This window comes from Sus scrofa, chromosome 6, assembly GCF_000003025.6.
Source record: "Sus scrofa isolate TJ Tabasco breed Duroc chromosome 6, Sscrofa11.1, whole genome shotgun sequence".
Classification (NCBI taxonomy): Eukaryota; Metazoa; Chordata; class Mammalia; order Artiodactyla; family Suidae; genus Sus; species Sus scrofa.
Window position 1 is genome coordinate 89,846,603 of NC_010448.4, and position 18,300 is coordinate 89,864,902.

The 18,300-nt window shown below is 43.4% G+C and overlaps 1 protein-coding gene across 1 annotated transcript in view; it reads right to left on the reverse strand.

Annotated features, from left to right (window-relative positions):
- The window catches only part of CSMD2 (CUB and Sushi multiple domains 2), a 646,642-nt gene that overhangs the window by 68,265 nt on the left and 560,077 nt on the right, over positions 1-18,300 (reverse strand). The window contains 3 exon segments of the mRNA XM_021095859.1: positions 4,677-4,865; positions 8,342-8,488; positions 10,909-11,097. Coding sequence (XP_020951518.1) covers positions 4,677-4,865; positions 8,342-8,488; positions 10,909-11,097 — 525 coding nt within the window.

The following is an 18,300-nucleotide window of genomic DNA, read 5'->3' on the forward strand; positions in this document are numbered from 1 at the left end:
GCAATGCTGGATCCTTAACCCACTGAGCAAGGCCAGGGATTGAACCCAAAACCTCATGGATACTAGTCGTATTTGTTTCCACTGTGCCACAATGGGAACTCCAAGACAGGACAAATTTAAACAGAAAATGTTCTCCGTCCTTTGTCTTCCCCTGCCCACTGGGCACTGTGTATCTGCAGAATTCATGAACTAAACTTCTCCCATCAGCAGAAGTGCCCGCTCAACAATCAAGAGCAACATTCTACTTGCATCAATAAGACCAATCCTTTAAGATAACATTCCTTCTTGATCCTGTAAGAAGCTATGATAATGTTTAGATCTGGATTGTGTAAACTGTCAATAATATGTCATTCAATGTACAGCCCTCTGTCTCAAAAAACTTCTAACTGTGACCTCTAGTGGGTGGAACTGTTCTCAGAGCTTTCTGGGAAGCTGTTGTTGGGTTATAATTCTCAAATTAGGCTCAAATAAAAATTCCTGCTTCTTTCATAGACTATTGATTAATTCTTGTTCACAGGTTGTACCTTTTTTTTTTTTTTTTTTGTCTTTTTATGGCTGAATTTGTGGCATATGGAAGTTCCCAGGCTAGGGGTCGAATTGGAACTGTAACCACTGGCCTACACCACAGCCACAGCAACGTAGGATCCAAGCCGTGTCTGTGACCTACACCACAGCTCACGGCAATGCTGGATCCTTAACCCACTGAGCAAGGCCATAGATTGAACCTGTGTCCTCATGGATACTAGTCAGATTTGTTTCTGCTGAGCCATGAAGGGAACTCCAAGTTTTTTTTTTTTTTTTTTTTTTTTTTTAGTTGATAGTTTTGGTGACCAACAAAGAGACCCAGAGCAGGCTTCTCTCTTTCATCTGAACCCTACGAGGATCTGGAGCCTTAGACCAGCAGAGGTCTCTTGTGCCCATCTGCCACCTCAGGGAGTCCAGATGAATTTGGGTGAGTCTCTTCCAGTTCTCAGATCTCCTGATTATCATCCAACAGGTACCTGGCTCCCCAGTTGAAATAGGGGGAGCCTTGTTGCAAGACATTGGGATTTGTTCAGTTGAAAGAGACTGTGCAGTCTGGGCTGAGTGGTTAAGTAGGAGACTGACCTGACATGTTTCCTCAAATCGGCTGCCTTACCAAGAATTTGTTGGGATACAAGTGAAAATATTATATGAGAGCTTTCAGCTCTTAAGAAGGGAGATCTCCCTTTGCGCTGTCTTATGGGGCTGCCTCCCATGTCTTATTGGTTTGAGTCACTATTAAGATATATCTCATCAATAGCCAGATGATGGATCCTTTAAATTGGAGAAACTTCTAAATTGGTAAATTTTTAGAGGGCTCTCATTAGTACCTATAGGGGAAAAAACCATCAATTAAAGAGAGAGTACCTATTAGTACCTATGGGGAAAAAAACATCAATTAAAAGGTGGAAAAAGATCTATCACAGCTAAGAACTTCTGTAATTTTTTTTTCGTTTTTTTTTTATTAGTCTTATTAGTACCTATAGGGGAAAAAAACATCAATTACAAGGTGGAAAAAGATCTATCACAGCTAAGCTAAGAACTTCTGTAATTTTTTTTCGTTTGTTTTTTTTTTTTGGGCCACACCTATGGCATATGGAAGTTTCCAGGCTAGGGGTGGAATCGGAGCTTCAGCTGCGGGCCCACGCCACAGCCACAGCCATGCCAGATCAGAGCTGTATCTGTGACCTATACCACAGCTCACGGCAACACCAGATCCTTAACCCACTGAGCGAGGCCAGGGATCAAACCTGCATCCTCATGGATACTAGTTGGATTTGTTACAGCTGAGCCAGGATGGGAACTACAAGACCTTCTGTAATTTAAAACAAATGAAAATAACCGGTTTGGAAAATCTGATTTGTGGTCTCTGTTTCCCTTCAATAAGTCTTACAGATGACAATAAAAATATTTGAATAATGGAGAGCTGTCTTCTGGGCTTAAGTTTGCCAAATAAAACATAATTCTCAGAGTTCCCATCATGGGGCAATGGAAGAAACCCGACTAGTATCCATGAGAATGTGGTTTCAGTCTCTGGCCTCACTCAGTGGGTTGGGGATCCCATGTTGCCGTGGCTGTGGCATAGGCCAGCAGCAGTTCCTATTAGACTTCTAGTTTGGGAACTTCCATATGCTGTACCTGTGGCCCTAAAAAGCGAAAAAAAAAAAAAAAAAAAAAAAAAAAGAAAGAAATTCTCAACTTTTAGGTTGTGCATTCTTTTGCAGCTGACACAATTAAAAGCGAAAGAAATTTCCCAGAATACAGACCAAAAAGACATTGAGAACGAGAGAAAAGGACTGAAAACACAGATCAATCCAAGAGGCACACCATCCAACAAGTCAGAGTTCCAGAAAGAGAGAACAGAGAAAATACAGGGGATGGAATGATCACAGATGAAAGTTCCCCAGAGCTGAAGAGAGACGGTGTTCAGATGAAAGGGGCCAAAGGCAGCACGCGTCACTGTCCCTGGCCTGGCCCTTCTCCCATGGATAAGGACGAGGACCTCTCAGCCTGAGAGCCTCAAAGGCGGTCTTGAGATCTCCATGCCAAAACACAGTCCCCCAAAGCCAGAGGTGACAGGGACCCCTCCTGTGAGGAGAGGAGGGAGCAGGATCACCGAGTACTTGAAGCTTCTGGGGAATGAGGTCTCCGACGGGGAGAACAGGCTGGGGAAGGAGAGAGGAAGCGTTAGGAGGCACGGACTCTCCAATGCATGTGTTTGTCAGTGGAGGAGTCATGGTTTGGGAGCAGCAACAGAGAATGGGAAGAAGGCCAGGCCTTTCTTGGCCCTGTGCTATGTGGGAAACAGGGGATGAGCTCCCGCCTCCCTTAAAGGGCCAGAGCCTCTGTGTTCTCAGGAGACAGCCTCAGTCTCCATGAAGGGAGGAAGTGAAGGGAGGCTTCTGGTACCTCATTACAGTTTTGATGTGCATTTCTCTAATAATTAGTGATGTCCAGTGTCCTGGAATAGACCATAATGGAAGCTAATATAAGAAAGGGAATGCCGACCGATCTGTCTGTCTGTCTGTCTGTCTCTCATCTATAGATATATGAAGGACTGGGTCACTTTGCTATACAGCAGAAATTGGCACAACGTTATAAATCAACTATACCCTCATACAAAATTAAGAAAAAGAGAGAGCCTTCTGGGCAGTGACTGAGGGTGTATGCTTGTTGGCCGTGGAACCAGGATTCCAGAGAGTGCAGAGGGCCCAGGAAGGAAGCTTGGGGTGGGGCTGGGGGGGAAGCAGCATGGAGCAGTGTAGGGATGAGTGGACAGAATCCAGAGGCACTTGATTTGGGGAAGTGACAAAAGGCAGAGATGTGAGTCCTGGTTGGTTCCCACCAGAGATTTAGGAAAATGACTTGTCTGTGTTGATACAGTTAGAGAAATGGAAACCCGAAGCCAAGTGACATTTGCCATTTGTGGACAGTCAGCTCTCTGTGACCTTTGGTTAGAGCATCAAATAGAATATTAATGACACCTTGCTTCTGTTCTTCAGAAAAGCTCAGGAACAAGCGAGAGAAGGATGTGAGGATCAGAGATGACAGATACCATGAGAAAGAATGTCACCATGCTGGGAACCCAAACACAGGAACATCAACATCAAGGGATTTCCTGTTTTTGTCTGAATAATTGGTAATTCTTTTTCTTTCTTTTTTTAGAAAATGCAGTACGTGAGGTCGAGAACGTGGGAAGAAAAGACAACTGGCTGCTGGTGGAAGTGAAAGTGAAGATAAACCTTCTGGATACCAATGGGCATGAAAAGCTGTAGATTTTATATAGGTCTGATTCAATGATCTCATTTCTGGGATTTATTTAAAGGAAATATAAATATTCACAGGGATGGAATTACAAGGATTTTAAAAGCAGCATTGTTTAGAGCAGCAAAAAATGCAGAAATGCAAATGATCAACAATAGGATGATACTCAAATAAATGACAGCTTTTCTATAATGCTATGCAACCATTGCCAATACTGATGACAAAATGTATTTAATCATGTGATAGATGCTAACAAAACATGAAGAGTTTTGTATATCAATAATGCTATTTTTATAAATATATACCAGACTAAAGGCAGTGATTAACAGCAGTGATTGTAGTTGATGGGGTTACAGGTCATTTTAGCTTTTCTCTTTTGCATTATATATGTTTTTTTTTTTTTTCTTCTGTCTTCAGATTTCTAGTCTGAATGTACATTACTTTAAGGAAAAAAAATCCCATAAATGATCAAACACAATGTTTGCAAACTGCCTGGTGTATACCACGTGCTTGATTGTTGATGACTGAGCAGGTGATGGCCACGTTTCATCCTGCGTCCCTCTGCTCCTCCGACCTGACCTGGCGCTTCAGACAGGCCCAATTGCTTTGCATATTTTGTGATCTCGCTCAGAGTCTGTGGTTTTGCAACACTCTTGCTATTCCCTAGAATGTTCTCCTTGCCAATGCCTGGCCCTCAACCTCCCTTGCTCTATGAGCCCGAGCTCAAGCATCCCCTCCCCTAGCTGTCCATGAGCTAGTAAGTCCCCTCTTACCCCTGGCTCTAATCATCAAGGAGGAAACCCACATTTGGAAGTGACTGGTCTTTGGACAAGCATGAATTGAGCATAGGATCCAAGACACCTGTCCCCTCTTCTCCTCCCGCTTCTCACCTTGACAGAGAGGAATGGCCTCGCTCCACAGGTAGTAGCCCTGGGGGTGCCGGGTACAGATGGCCATGCTGTGTCCCACCAAGCGGTAGCCCGCGTTGCAGCCAAAGTGGATGGAGCCTCCGGGCTGGGTGGTGGTCTGGCCCAGGAGGTAGCCATGGAGCGGAGCCCTGGGCAGGCTGCAGTAGGAAGCTGGACAACAAGATGAGGGTCAGGCGACCACGTGCAGTGGGAAGACAGACGTGGTCCTCCTCCCAGGCCCCCTCCCCTTGCTTCTCCCAGCCTTGCCCTATCGTCATCACCACCAGGTCCGCTGCGAGTCAGGAAAGTCTGAGCAGTTGATACTGAAAAACATCCAATCCGTTTAGGAAAAGCCAAAGAAAAGAAAAGAGAAGAGAAGGGAAGAGAAGGCAAGGAGAGGAAAGGAAAGGAAAAAGAGAAAAGACAAGAAAAAAACAGCTCCACGTAGCACCGGGTCCCCTTTGCATCTGGGGCAGCACTAGTTGTGCAGATAAGTTCAGGCTCTCGAATCCTGCCAGATCCCAAAGAGACTCAGAAATAGAACCAGGAGTTTCCATTGTGGCTATGAACCCGACATGTAATAATGAGGAAGTGGGTTCAATCCCTGGCCTTGCTCAGTGGGTTAAGGATCCGGCATTGCCATGAGCTGTGGCACAGGTCGCAGACATGGCTTGGATCTGGTGTGGCTCTGGCTCTGGCTGTGGTGTAGGCTGGCAGGTGCAGATCTGATTTGATCCCTAGCCTGGGAACTTCTATATGCTGCAGGCGTGGCCCTAAAAAAGGCAAAAAAAAAAAAAAAAAAAAAAAGACAGACAGGCAGACAGACAGAAAGAAAATAGAACCCAGAGGGGTTGGTTGCAGAAGGGTGTGACCACATGGCCAAAGTCTCTGGAGTGAGGGCTACATTCACGTTCCATTTCTGACTTTTCTGCAGGTCTGTGATTTGGGACAAATCACTGAGGCCCTTCCAGCTCCACTTCCCTCACCTGCATGTTGCCTCCCTTTTAGGTTTCGGACAGGTGAAATGGTACGGTGTCTGTTAGGCCCCAACCCAGCGCAGGGTACTGAGTGTTCGGGAAATGGCCCCTGTCCTGCTTTCTGTTGTGTAGGGGGAGGGGGAGAGGGAGCTGCAGCAATCCAGGACATGAAATCCACAGTCCCAGTGCCCATTAACGTATGGCTGCAACTTCTTTCCTTCATTGATTCCACAGATCCCGAGTGTCTGTTATATGCCAGATAAGTGCTGCTGTAAGTGCTGGGAATACAAGAGTGAGGAGGACCGACAAATCCCCAGCCTCAGAGAACTTGCAATAAAAGCCTCTCCCAGGGTCCTTGGAGAAAGTTCCGTGAGGCTGAGCAAGAAGGATGACCAAAGGAGCACAGCAAGCCAGCCGTTTACCTGCTCTAAGAGTCTCTGGCCAGGTCTCCTAGGTGGGCCTGGGATAAGGTCGGATAAGGATGCCAGGGCCCTTCCTGCCTCCTCCCCACAGCGTGGTCCTCCTGTGACCACATCCCTCTGCTGGTGAGACTGAGACTTGTGGTGGCCGAGGGGGAGGGGAAGGGAGTGGGATGGACGGGGAGTTGGGGGTTGGTAGATGCAAACTATTACACTTAGAATGGATAAGTCATGAGGTCCTGCTGTCCGGCACAGGGAACAATGTCCAATCTCTTGGGACAGGACCTGATGGAAGACAGTACGAGAAAAAGAAAGTGTATGTATGTATGGCTGGGTCATGTTGCTGTACAGCAGAAACTGGCACGGCACTGTAAATCAACTGTACTCTAATAAAAAGGCGGAAACAAAAAATATACCCTCCTTCCAAGTCAGACACGCGTCCGTGCTCCTGCTTTGCCGTCTGGGGCATCTACAAGTCTACTTCAGTTAAGAACAAGAATCTCGGTTATAAAATAGAGTCACAATCATAGATGCGTGTGCAAATTATATAACTCTATTGTATTTCCATGAAGGACTCATTGTTTCACCATGTAATTAATTCACTTCCTACATGGCCTATGTATTGTAATTATAATGGCTCATTACTCACAAACATGTGATTAATCTTTAAAAACATCAAGGGAAGGGGAACACCTTCATGGTTTCTATGTTTTTATTTTTATTTTTTGTCTTTTTGTCTATTTAGGGCTGTACCTGAGGCATACGGAGGTTCCCAGGCTAGGGCTCCAATAGGAGCTGTAGCCACCTGCCTACACCACAGCCATAGCCATGCGGGACCTGAGCCACGTCTGCGAGCTACACCACAGCTCACAGCAATGCCAGGTCCTTAACTAGCTGATCAAGGCCAGGGATTGAACCTGCATCCTCATGGATACTAGTCAGGTTCATTAACCCCTGAGCCACGATGGGAACTCCCTTTAAGGGTTTTTAGTTCAGAGTTTAGCGACCAGCCTAGGGAAATGCTACTAAATTGCTTTATTTCTTTTTGTGTGTGTGAATAGCTGCCAGGAACCCAGCCTGAATCTCCCTGACAGCTTAAGGTTTCTTTTTCATCATGAGGAAATTGAGGATTGTGGAGACTGAGTGACTTGTTTGTCTGCTGGTGACAGAGCTGATCACCGACCCTAGCGGGGGTGGGGGCATGAAGCCACCCTCCCTCTTGGGAGTGTGAGGGGAAGAAATCTGGGGTCCACTTTGGAGAGGAAATGGACCCTGAGATAGTAAAGATCCTCCACCCCCCAGGCTCCCCTCGGTTCCCACTGGTTGACTCCACCGCTAAGCTAAGACGCAAGAGTTTCTTAAGACGTCAGTGACCCGCCAAGTGTGGGCTGGTCTTCCAAGTCAGCAGAAGAGATGGACCGTGACAAGTGGCAACGCAGGCTATAATGTGACATCCCTTCCAACCAATATTCTTTAAAAACCTGTCCAACATTTGTTTGGAATGCAGGCCCAACGCACCCCGGAGAAAGAGTGCTGAAGGGGGACTGGGACTTGGTGGAACTCGCCATGGTCTTAAGTAACTTATTTCTGCCTCCAAGTTCAGCTAGCAGTTCATCAAACCCACTGTCCCGCAAAGGGGGCAGCAAGCAGCTTTTCAAGTTTCCTTTTCGATGGCAGTAATCCCCATGAAGGGAGTTCAGATAACTTTGATTTTCTCCATCTCATGACATTTCCAAGGATATTTCTGTTGCACCTTAGAGATTTCGGGCTGGTCAGCTGTTTGGCTGGCTGGGCCCTTGATCTGACTCTGCCTATGAGACAGGGTTCGCAAAACAGAAGGGAGGCTCCTATCCTTTGCTTCCTGTCTCATATTTGTCAGTTGGAGACCTACATCTTCGTGTTTTTCAGTTAAGGACTTTTACTAGCATTTCAGCAGTGTTAGGGACAGGACCACCTATAGGCATTATCGGGTCAAATATAAACTTATCCAGAAGCCACAGGCTGACAGCATCAGCAGAAAGAGGGAAGAGACTAAAAGTGGGGAGAGGTATAGAAAAAGGGAGGTGGGAAAATGTCAAGGTCACTGTGACAGAGACTTAGAGGCAGAGAAAGGCTGCCAGTCCCCAGGCCCCGTGGAAGGGCTCTGTCATGGACAAGGATAAGATCCATGGCTTACTGGGGTGTTTTGAGTGAGAAATTTAAGGGGCTTCGGGGCTGTGGCCCTTCTCAAGAGTTCTTTTGTTTGACTCACCTGAGTAGCGAATCTTAAAGCCCTTCCGATTGTAGGCGTGGTCGGAGGACCAGCGCAGGTACACAGAGTTGCTGGAGCTGGTGACAATCAGGGGAGCTGAGTAATTTCCACTGAGGGCTTTCAGCAGAGGACTCTGTCCTGAGGGGCCTGGGGGGAGAGGGCGGACACAAGATTACAGACTCACCCCAGCTCTCAGATGGGATGACTTTAATGGAACCTCCTTCCGGTTCCCCTCCTCAGATGAAGACGTGCAGATTCAGAGGTAACTCAGCACAATCAGTGGTCCCCGGCTCCTCTCTCAGCATTCACAAGCCTCACCCTAGGTGCTCTTTCCTCCTGAGCCCTAACGCAGGTTTCCAAAAAGTCCTTGCCAACGCAGAGCCATTGGCAGGTGAGATGAAGTCTATTTGTCACCCTGGGACTGGCCCAAGGTCAAGCAGCTGGTTAATGGAGGCACTGATGTTCAACCTGGGAGCTTTTTCTACCTCAGCATCCTGCTCCCCTGCTAAAACCAGCTCAGCGCCTGCCATAGAGAAAAAGTATTTATAAATGAGTGTACTCCAGTAAAGCTAGAGGAAAGCATCATGTCTCAATGTTGTAAGTAACACGACTCCCCAGCGCTCCTTTCCGAGGCTTCCCTCTTCTTTTTTTCCAACCTTAAAGGCCTGGAAGTGCAACCTGAGGAGACCAATTCAAGAGAGGCAGAGCATCAAGTGGGATAATCCAAAGCACAGCATTTGTTACCTGAGTGATGGTTCTCACATGCGGCTGAGACAGCTCTTGGGGGCTTGGCAAAAGTCATGGACCACATTAAACAAAGGAGAGCCATCAGAGCTGCTGAGACAAACTATGAAGGAAGGGGTCAAAAGGCTTGGAGAAATGGCATGGTGGGACAGGACCACTGTATTAGACCAGATCACCCGCTCACTGACCACGTCCTTCGGGAGGATCTGGAAGACACTCTGGTTCCTAGGGCAATAAAGGATGCACTGGTGATGGGTGAAGACCAATATCACCAGCCACTTGAGTAATGGCTGTCTTCTGTAGGTGGAAACTGATGGGAGGGGATGCCGGCACAGAGCCAGGCTTCCTCATATTGATGGGGGAGAAGAGGAGCCTAAACACAAGGCCCAGACAGAAGCACTGAACAGTCAGAAGCCAGCTTGGCATAACTACTAAAACGGACAGCAAGGTTGGCATGGCAGCCAGAAGGACCTAAACCATAGGTTCTATGGAGATGGCTAACAGAACATGATTTTCCTAAGGGCCAGACAGATGGCCAGCCCCAGAAATATGAACAAAATGCATCATGAATACATACCAAAAAGGGCATGGAAGTTCCAATTCCTTGAATAATTTGGACACTTAAGCCAGGTTTCACTTCTGACTCCATAACACCTTAGCTGAAGGAATGGCTGGGTCCTTATGAAAAAGGACCTGCAAAATAACACCAATTGTATATGGTAGTGATTCCCCAAGTCCTTATCCTCAGAGACCTACCACTATTAACTCAGGTAACTGAATCCTGGAGAAAAGGGAATGTCCAGTTATTTGGAAGATGTCTGTATACAGAGCGTGTGAATAAATGCTGATACCTGGGATCCAAGGCACTATCGTGGCTCCTTTGTAACAACAGGGGGGTATGAGGTGGGGAGTTGGTAGGAAATGGAGTCTTGTTCCAGGTTCAGCTCACAGCCCAAACTTAACCAAGAAGTAGCCTCAACTGCAGAAGCTGTGCCAGATGTAGCCTCTTCATTAGAGCAGATTCTTATAGCTCTGGTTGTATGAAATGTAGTTATTGATCCAGCTATGCATGCTTTTCTATCCCCACCAGAAAGAAGGATCATAAGCAATTTGCATTTACATGAGACAGATAACAGTATACATCCACGGTTTTGTCCCAGAGCTATGTTAATTCTCCTGCTCTGTCATCATGTAGTCAGAAGGGATGTGGACCATCTGGACATCTTGCAGAATACAGCATATTGATTTACTGTATTGATGACTTTGTATTAATTGGATATGATGTGCTGGAAGGGACCATTAGCGTAGAAGCCTTTGCAAGACACTTGTGCTCCAGAGGGTAAGAGAGAAGTACTACAAAGAGTCAGGTGAATTTTTTAGAGTTCTGTGGTCTGGAGCATGTTGGGTTATTTATTCCACATTAAAAAGCAGTTATTGCACCTTTTTCCTCCCACCACCAAGAAGGAAGCACAGCGTTTGGTAGACCTCTTTGGGTTTTGCAGGCAGCATAGGCTTCACTTGGGAGAACCGCTATGACCCATTTATTGGTTGACATTCAAGGTATACTAGCTTTGAGCGGTGGCTACATTTAAGAAAGGGTGATTTAAGAAGTTGTGCTCTCACAGGTCCAGGCTGTAATACAAGCCATCCTACTGTTTAGGTCATAACAACTCATCAGCTTCCATGGTGCTGGGGTTTCTGTGGTAGAGAAAGACATTGTATGGAGCATCTGGAAAGTTCAAATTGGGAGGTTGCATCATAGACCCCTGGGGTTTGAAGCAAGTTTGGGCTACCTGGGGCAGGGGGCTATTTGATTTACTTACCATCAAAGATCTCGAACTCATCATACTGCTTCTCACTGAGAAAGTACTCCACTGTGAGGGAGATGTTATAATCGGGCTCCACTCTCACCAGCCAAGAGCAGGTCTGGAACTGGGGGTAGCTTCCAGGGTAGCTCTGACTCAGGATCACACCTGTGGAGTCTGTCAGAAGCTCATTCGTTGGGCAGTGCACTTGGGGAAAGAAAAAGAAATACCAGGTACATAGGATGGAGATGGAAGTAGTGCCAACACATTTTGCTTTTCCCTGGTACAAAAGACAACCACTGGAAAACCAGCCAGTATTTGGGCACATTCAAACAAGATGCCAACATTCAGCATGGTACTGCTCTTTGGTGTGGGCTGATCTCAGATTCTGTGTCAGTGTTGCCATATTGATAAGGCTCAAGCTTGGCCAGTTGGTTAGAATCACTTCTTAGCTCAGATACGGGCTTTGGAGCAGGTGGGGATAATGTGTAAAGACAATAGTAAGGTATCTTCAAATCCAAGAGTTAAGTGGGTTTGATTTGTACAAAGGGAGCATAGGACAGAGGTAAAGACTTTGAGCCAAACACACCTGGATTTAGAGTCCACCTCTGTCACTAACTACCTGTGTGGTCTTGAACAAATTATTTCTTTTCTGTGCATGGCTTCTCCATCTCCAACCCAGAAAGACCACATCTACCTTATAGGGCTGTTATATTATATGAAGTATTATATACTTATATATTATGTTCTATAATTATATATTAAGATTACATATTATAGTATTGTAATAAGAAATATATGTAAAGTATACAACACAGTGCCTCCTAAATTGTAGAGATGATAATGATAATTACACCAGGAACAGAAGGAACAGAACAGCTTGGCTGCAACCTGATTAGTAGCACTAAGATATCTAGAAAGAGGAGTTCTTGCTGTGGTGCAATGGGATCAGCAGTGTCTCTGCAGCAGTGGGGCCATGGGTGTGATCCCTGGCCTCATGCAGAGGGTTAAGCTGTGGCACAGGTTGCAGCTCCCTCTCAGATTTGATCCCTGACCCAGGAAGTCCATATGCCACAGGGAGGCCAAAAAAGAAAAAAAAAAAAAACAAAAAGATATGTAGAAAGATATTGAAGAAGACGCAAATAACTGAAAAGATATTCCATGTTCATGGGTTGGAAGAATTAATGTTACTAAAGTGTCAATACTACCTAAAACAATATATAGGTTCAATGCCATCCTTATCAAAATGCTGATGGCATTTTTCATAGAACTAGAACAAATAAGTCTAAAATTCTAAAATTTCGGAAACACGAAAGACCCCAAATAGCCAAAGAAATTCTGAGAAAAGAATAAAGCTGGAAGTTTCATGCCCCCTGAATCCAAACTATATTACAAAGCCATAGTAATCAAAGCAATATGCTACTGGCACAAAAACTGACACACTGATCAACGGAACAGAATAGAGAGTCCTGAAATAAATCCACACACTTGCGGTCAATTAATCTATGACAAAGGAGGCAACAATATACAATGGGGAAAAGACAGTTTCTTCAAAAGTGGTACTGGTAAAGCTGGACAGCTACATGTAAAAGAATGAAATTAGACCATTTCCTCATATCATACACAAAAAAACTCAAAACAGATTAAAGACCTAAATGTAGGTAGTATACTCTTGAAATCAGTCTTAGCAGTATTTTTTTTTCACTCTGTCTCCTCAGGCAAGGGAAACAAAAGCAAAAATAAACAAATGGGACCACATCAAACTAAAAAGCTTTTGCACAGTGAAGAAATCATGAACAAAATGAAAAGACAGCCTACTGAAAGGGAGAAGATATTTGCAAATGATATGTCTGATTTATTATCCAAACTCATATAACTCAATAGAACCCCCCTAAACAATCTGACTAGAAAATAGGCAGACCACTTGAATAGACATTTTTCCAAAGAAGACATACAGATGGATAGCAGGCATGTGAAAAGATGCTCAACATTACTAATTATAGAGAAATACAAATCAAAACCACGAGGTATCACCTCACACCTGTCAGGATGGCAATCATCAAAAAGACAAAAAAAATAACAAGAATTGGCAAAGATGTGTACTGTTCGTGGGGATGTAAACTGGTGTGACCACTGTGGAAAAATGTATATGCATCCCAAGGTTCACTGCAGCATTATTTACCTTAGCCCAGATAGAGAGGCAACCTAAGTGTCCATTGACAGATGATGGACAAAGAAGATGTGGTGTATATACACAATGGGATATCACTCAGCCATAAAAAAGAATGAAAGCTTACTCTTTGCAACAGCATGGATGGACCTGGAGGGTATTACGCTAAGAGAAATAAGTCAGACAGATAAAAACCCGTATCACATTATTTCACTTATGTGTGAAATCTGAAAAACTAAATAGACAAATATAACAGACTCGCAGAGAACAAACTCATGGTTGTCAGAGAGGAGGGGGTGGGGGTGGGCAAAATAGCTGAAGGGGATTGAGAGGTACAAACCAACAGTTACAAAACAAATAAGCTACAGGTACGTTCTGTACAGTACAGGGAAGGCAGTCAAGAATATTGTAATAATTGCATGGGTCATAATCTATAAAAATATCAAGCCACAATGTTGTATACCTGAAACGAAAGAAAAAATTGTAAATCAACTATACTTCAACTTAAAAAGGATAGCTGAAGAAAAACAGGTCACCCTAAGGAAGATGGTCAGAGTGGTATTTAGAAAAGGAAGAACTGGTAGAACAAGATTGGATTTTATAAGAGGAACAGAAAAGCACACGTCTTCCAGGAGGAAACCAGCCTGGCTTTTGAAATGTTCCAGATTTCACCAACCTGATGCCTGTGCAGGTGACTAAGGCTTTCTGCCTTAAATTCTATTTTGTCTGGTATTACTTTTGCTACACCAGATTTTAGAGGTTAGTAGTTACTACCTATTTTTTAAAACATAGTGTTTCACCCAGGGATGAGTGACACTTTTCTAGTTACGATCCTAGAGAGGCAAATAAAGATCTGCAATTCTAAGTCTATGGAAAGCCTCTAACTAGACTTTTAAAATTTAACTAATCTGAAAGCCTCTGTCCCTTAATTAATATTTGATTTGATTACATTTATTATGGCTGCACATATATTTGCACTTAGTTCTGCTACCCCATTTTTACTATGATTTAAATTTTTTTCTCCTTAATGTTTCTATCAAATTTTCTATATTCTCTTTATTTTTGGTTATGGATTTAGAACTTACACATACTATGGCTATACATAATTTAAGAAAACCACGCATAAACTTAAGCATTACATTTAAATGTATATATTTTTAACCATGTTCATGATTAAGCATATTTATGATTTTCCTCAGTAGGAAAGGGGTCCTCAGCTTATTTTTTCTCTTTTCTTTGTTTTTCTTTTCCAGGAAGCTGCCCCCTGCACCATATGGAAGTTCACAGGCCAGGGATCGAATCCAAGCTGGAGCTGTGACCTATACCACAGCTGTAGCAACACCACATTCTTAACCCACTGAGCCACAGTGGGAACTCCTTCTTTTCTAAATAGCTTCTTCAATGTCATTTATTTGTCCTGTTGTCTTCAGAGATTTATTTTCTACACTAAATATTGTTTAGATTTACTACCATAGTTTACTGGTTTCTTAACTCATTGTTAACCTTTTCATCTGAATCATTCTACCTGTATTCACCTTTTTCTCACTGCTGGCTGTGCTAAGAGGGCAGACTGAAGTGAATCCTTTAATTACGCTTTTAGTAAGCAGTAACTTTACTTAGTCCTTGTGTGCCTGAAGATTTCATTATTTCATTCTCAGTCTAACTGATAATTTGAGGGTTTAGAATCTCAGTTGACATTATTTTTCCTTTTGCATTTTATCTTTTGGTAGGTGTTATTGTTGATGCAACAATGCTATGAATCTGGAGTTCCTGTTGTGGCTCAGTGGTTAACAAACCTGACTAGTATCCATGAGGACGCAGGTTTGATCCCTGGCCTTGCTCAGTGGGTTAAGGATCTGGTGTTGCTGTGAGCTGTGGTATAGGTCACAGACATGGCTCAGATCCCACTTTGCTGTGGCTGAGGCATAGGCTGGCAGCTACGCTCTGACTGGACCCCTAGCCTGGGAACCTCCATATGCCCTGGGTGTGGCCTAAAAAGACAAAAAAAAAATGCTATGAATCTGATTTATCTTTTCTCTGTGATGGCTTTAACATTTTCTCTTTATCCTTGATGTTCTATAATTACACTGTGATGTTTTCAGGTTTGAATTTCACCAAATTTTCTATGTTGCCATAGCAAGAGGTATGCTTTTGAGATAATAGAGGAATGCTTGATCCTTGGCATAGGGGACTAGAACGTCATTGGACAAGACATTAGCTGAGGCAGAAGAGAGAAGAATAAGCCAGAAGGTATAACAAAGTTGTACATTGAAGAGGTTATGAATGGAAAAACCTCCTATACTCATGGACTGGAAGATTTAATATTTTAGGGTAGCATTGTGATCCAGACCGGTCTATGGATTCAGCTCAATCTTTATAAAAAAAACCAGCTGGATTCTTTGCAGATATTGACAAGTTGATCCTAAAATTCATATGGAAATTCAACAGATCTAGAATATACAAAATAGTTGTGAAAAAGAACAAAGCTGGGGGACTCAAATGTCCTGATTTCAAAACATACAAATGATAGTAATGAAAATAGTGTGGTATTGGCATAAAGATAGGCTTACAGATCAAGAGAATAGAACTGAGGATCAAGAAATAAACACCCAATAAATAAATAAATAAATAAACCCTAGAACTTCAGAGTTGTTTAGGCTCATATCATCAGAGAACATTCTACCTAGTTCTGGATGTCCTAAAATTTGTAAATTGGCCCAATAGTCTTCAAATCCCAGATTGAGTTTGTTTTCCATCTAATAATGGCATTGTAGATATAAAGAGATGGATTGGGAAAATAAAATAGGAATAAAATCCCCTCCCACAAAAAAAAAAAGAAATAAACACCCCAATTTATGGTCGATTGGTCCCTACAGGGTACCAAAACAATCCAATGGGGTGGGGGGCGGGTAGAATAGTCTCTCCAATAGGTAGCACCAGGACAACTGGATAGCCACATACGAAATAATGAAGTTGGACCCCTACCTCACATTGATATAAAAATTAACTCAAAATAGATAAAGACATAAATGTAAGAGCTAAAACTATAAACCCTTGGAAGAAAATATAGATGTAAATCTTCTCAGCCTTGGATTAGGCAATAGTTTCTTGGATATGACACCAAAACGCAAGAAACCAAAGGCAAAATATATAAATTGGACATCATCAAAATTAAAAACTTTTGTGCTTCTAAGACCATCAAGAAAGTGAAAAGACGACCCACAAAATAGGAACATTTCTGAAAAACTACATATCTGATAAAGAACTTGTATCTAAAATATACATAAAAAACTCCCACAACTCAATACTTGAACAGACTAAAGAAGGGAAAAGGATCCAAATAGATATTTCTTCATACAAATAAACAAAAAGCATATGAAAAATGCTCAACATCATTAGCCATCAGGAATAGACAAGTCAAAACAATGAGATACCCATTACGCTCATTAGGATGGCTATAATTAAAAAGATAGCAATAATAGGACGTGGAAAAATTGAAACCCTTGTACACTGCTGGTGGGAATGAAAAATGGTTTAGCCACTGTGGAGAACACTCTGGCAGTTCCTGCAAAGGTTAAAACATAGAGTTACCATATGACCCAGCAATTCCACTCCTAGATGCATACCTAAGATAAATGAAAACATATGTTTGACCCAGTAACTTGTACACGAATGTTCACAGCAGCATTATTCATAACAGCTAGAAGTGGAACCAACTCAAATGTGCATCAACTGATGAGTGGGTAAACAGAATGTAGTATGTGTATAATGGGATATTATTTGGCAATAAAAAAGAATGACTTACTGATCATGCTACCACGTGGATGAACCTATAAAACATTATGCTAAGTGAACAAAGTCAGTCACAAAAGGCCACATGTCATGGAATTCCATTTATATGAAATACCCAGAATAGGCAAATTCACAGAGACAGAAACTAGTCTGGTGGTTGTCTAGAACTGAAGGTGCTGAAAAGAAATGGGTAATGGGTATAGGATTTCTTTCTGGGGTGATTAAAATGTTCTAAAATTAATTGTGATAATGGATTCAAAACTCTGAATATTCCAAAAACCATTGAAGTATACACTTTAAGTAGATGCATTGCAATGGTATATGAATTATATCCCGATAAAGCTATGATTACAAAAAAGTCTAGAAGGGTCAACCTTGGCAAGCCAAGTATGACACCAAGTCCCAGAGGAAAACATGAGGCTGAGATTGGGGAGTAAAGCCAGGAAGACTAGGGCCATGTAGACACAGAAACAGTCAGAGATGATGAGAAATTAGGGCTGGAGCCATTCAAGGAGGTTCTGGAGCAGATGAAGGCTACAGTTCACTTTTATTAGGGGCTGGTCATTTGGCATGTGGGTGGATCCTCTCAACTGAAATACATTCTGCATTTCTCAATGTATCAGCAACCTAATTCTGGGGCTTGTGGCTGCTCTCTTCCTCACTAATTACACAGACCCCCCACACACACTCTTGCTTTCCTAGAGATGGAGGAGAAGCTGACCTGTCTCTCCATATTTGCTACTACGTATTTGTTGGTAGCAACAGCATTAGAAACAGGAGTGGAACTGGTAACAGTAATAACAGCCCACACGGAGCAGTTACTGTGTGCCAGGCATAGTTCCAAAGTGCTTTACATTATGACCCACTTAATTCTTCATAATAAACCCATGGCATAAGCGTTATTATGATCCTTATTTTATAGACAAGAAAACTAAAGCACAGGACAGTCAGGCATCTTGCCCCAGGTTTGCGACAGGTCAGGGGCTCTGGGAGTGGAAAGTATTGATTTTGGTCTAAGTTGGGATAACATGGTGAAGCAAATTCATCTTCCGTCAAGGCATCACCTGGAATGAAGACAGTTGTGGTATCTTGGTTGCCTGGTTCAGCACACAGTGTGTGGAACACAACTGCGCTCCAGGAAGACAAGATTGGTGTGTGAGGACACACCCCCGCCCCGCGATCTGAGGTACCACTACCTCTTTCTAATGATCAATGTGCCATTTCCAGGGAATGCCAGTTAGAAAAAAGGAAGACAGGAGTTCCCGTTGTGGTGCAGTGGTTAGCGAATCCGACTAGGAACCATGAGGTTGCGGGTTCAATCCCTGGCCTTGCTCAGTGGGTTAAGGATCTGGCATTGCCGTGAGCTGCAGTGTAGGTTGCAGACGCGGCTCGGATCCCACGTTGCTGTGGCTCTGGTGTAGGCTGGTGGCTACAGCTCCTATTGCACT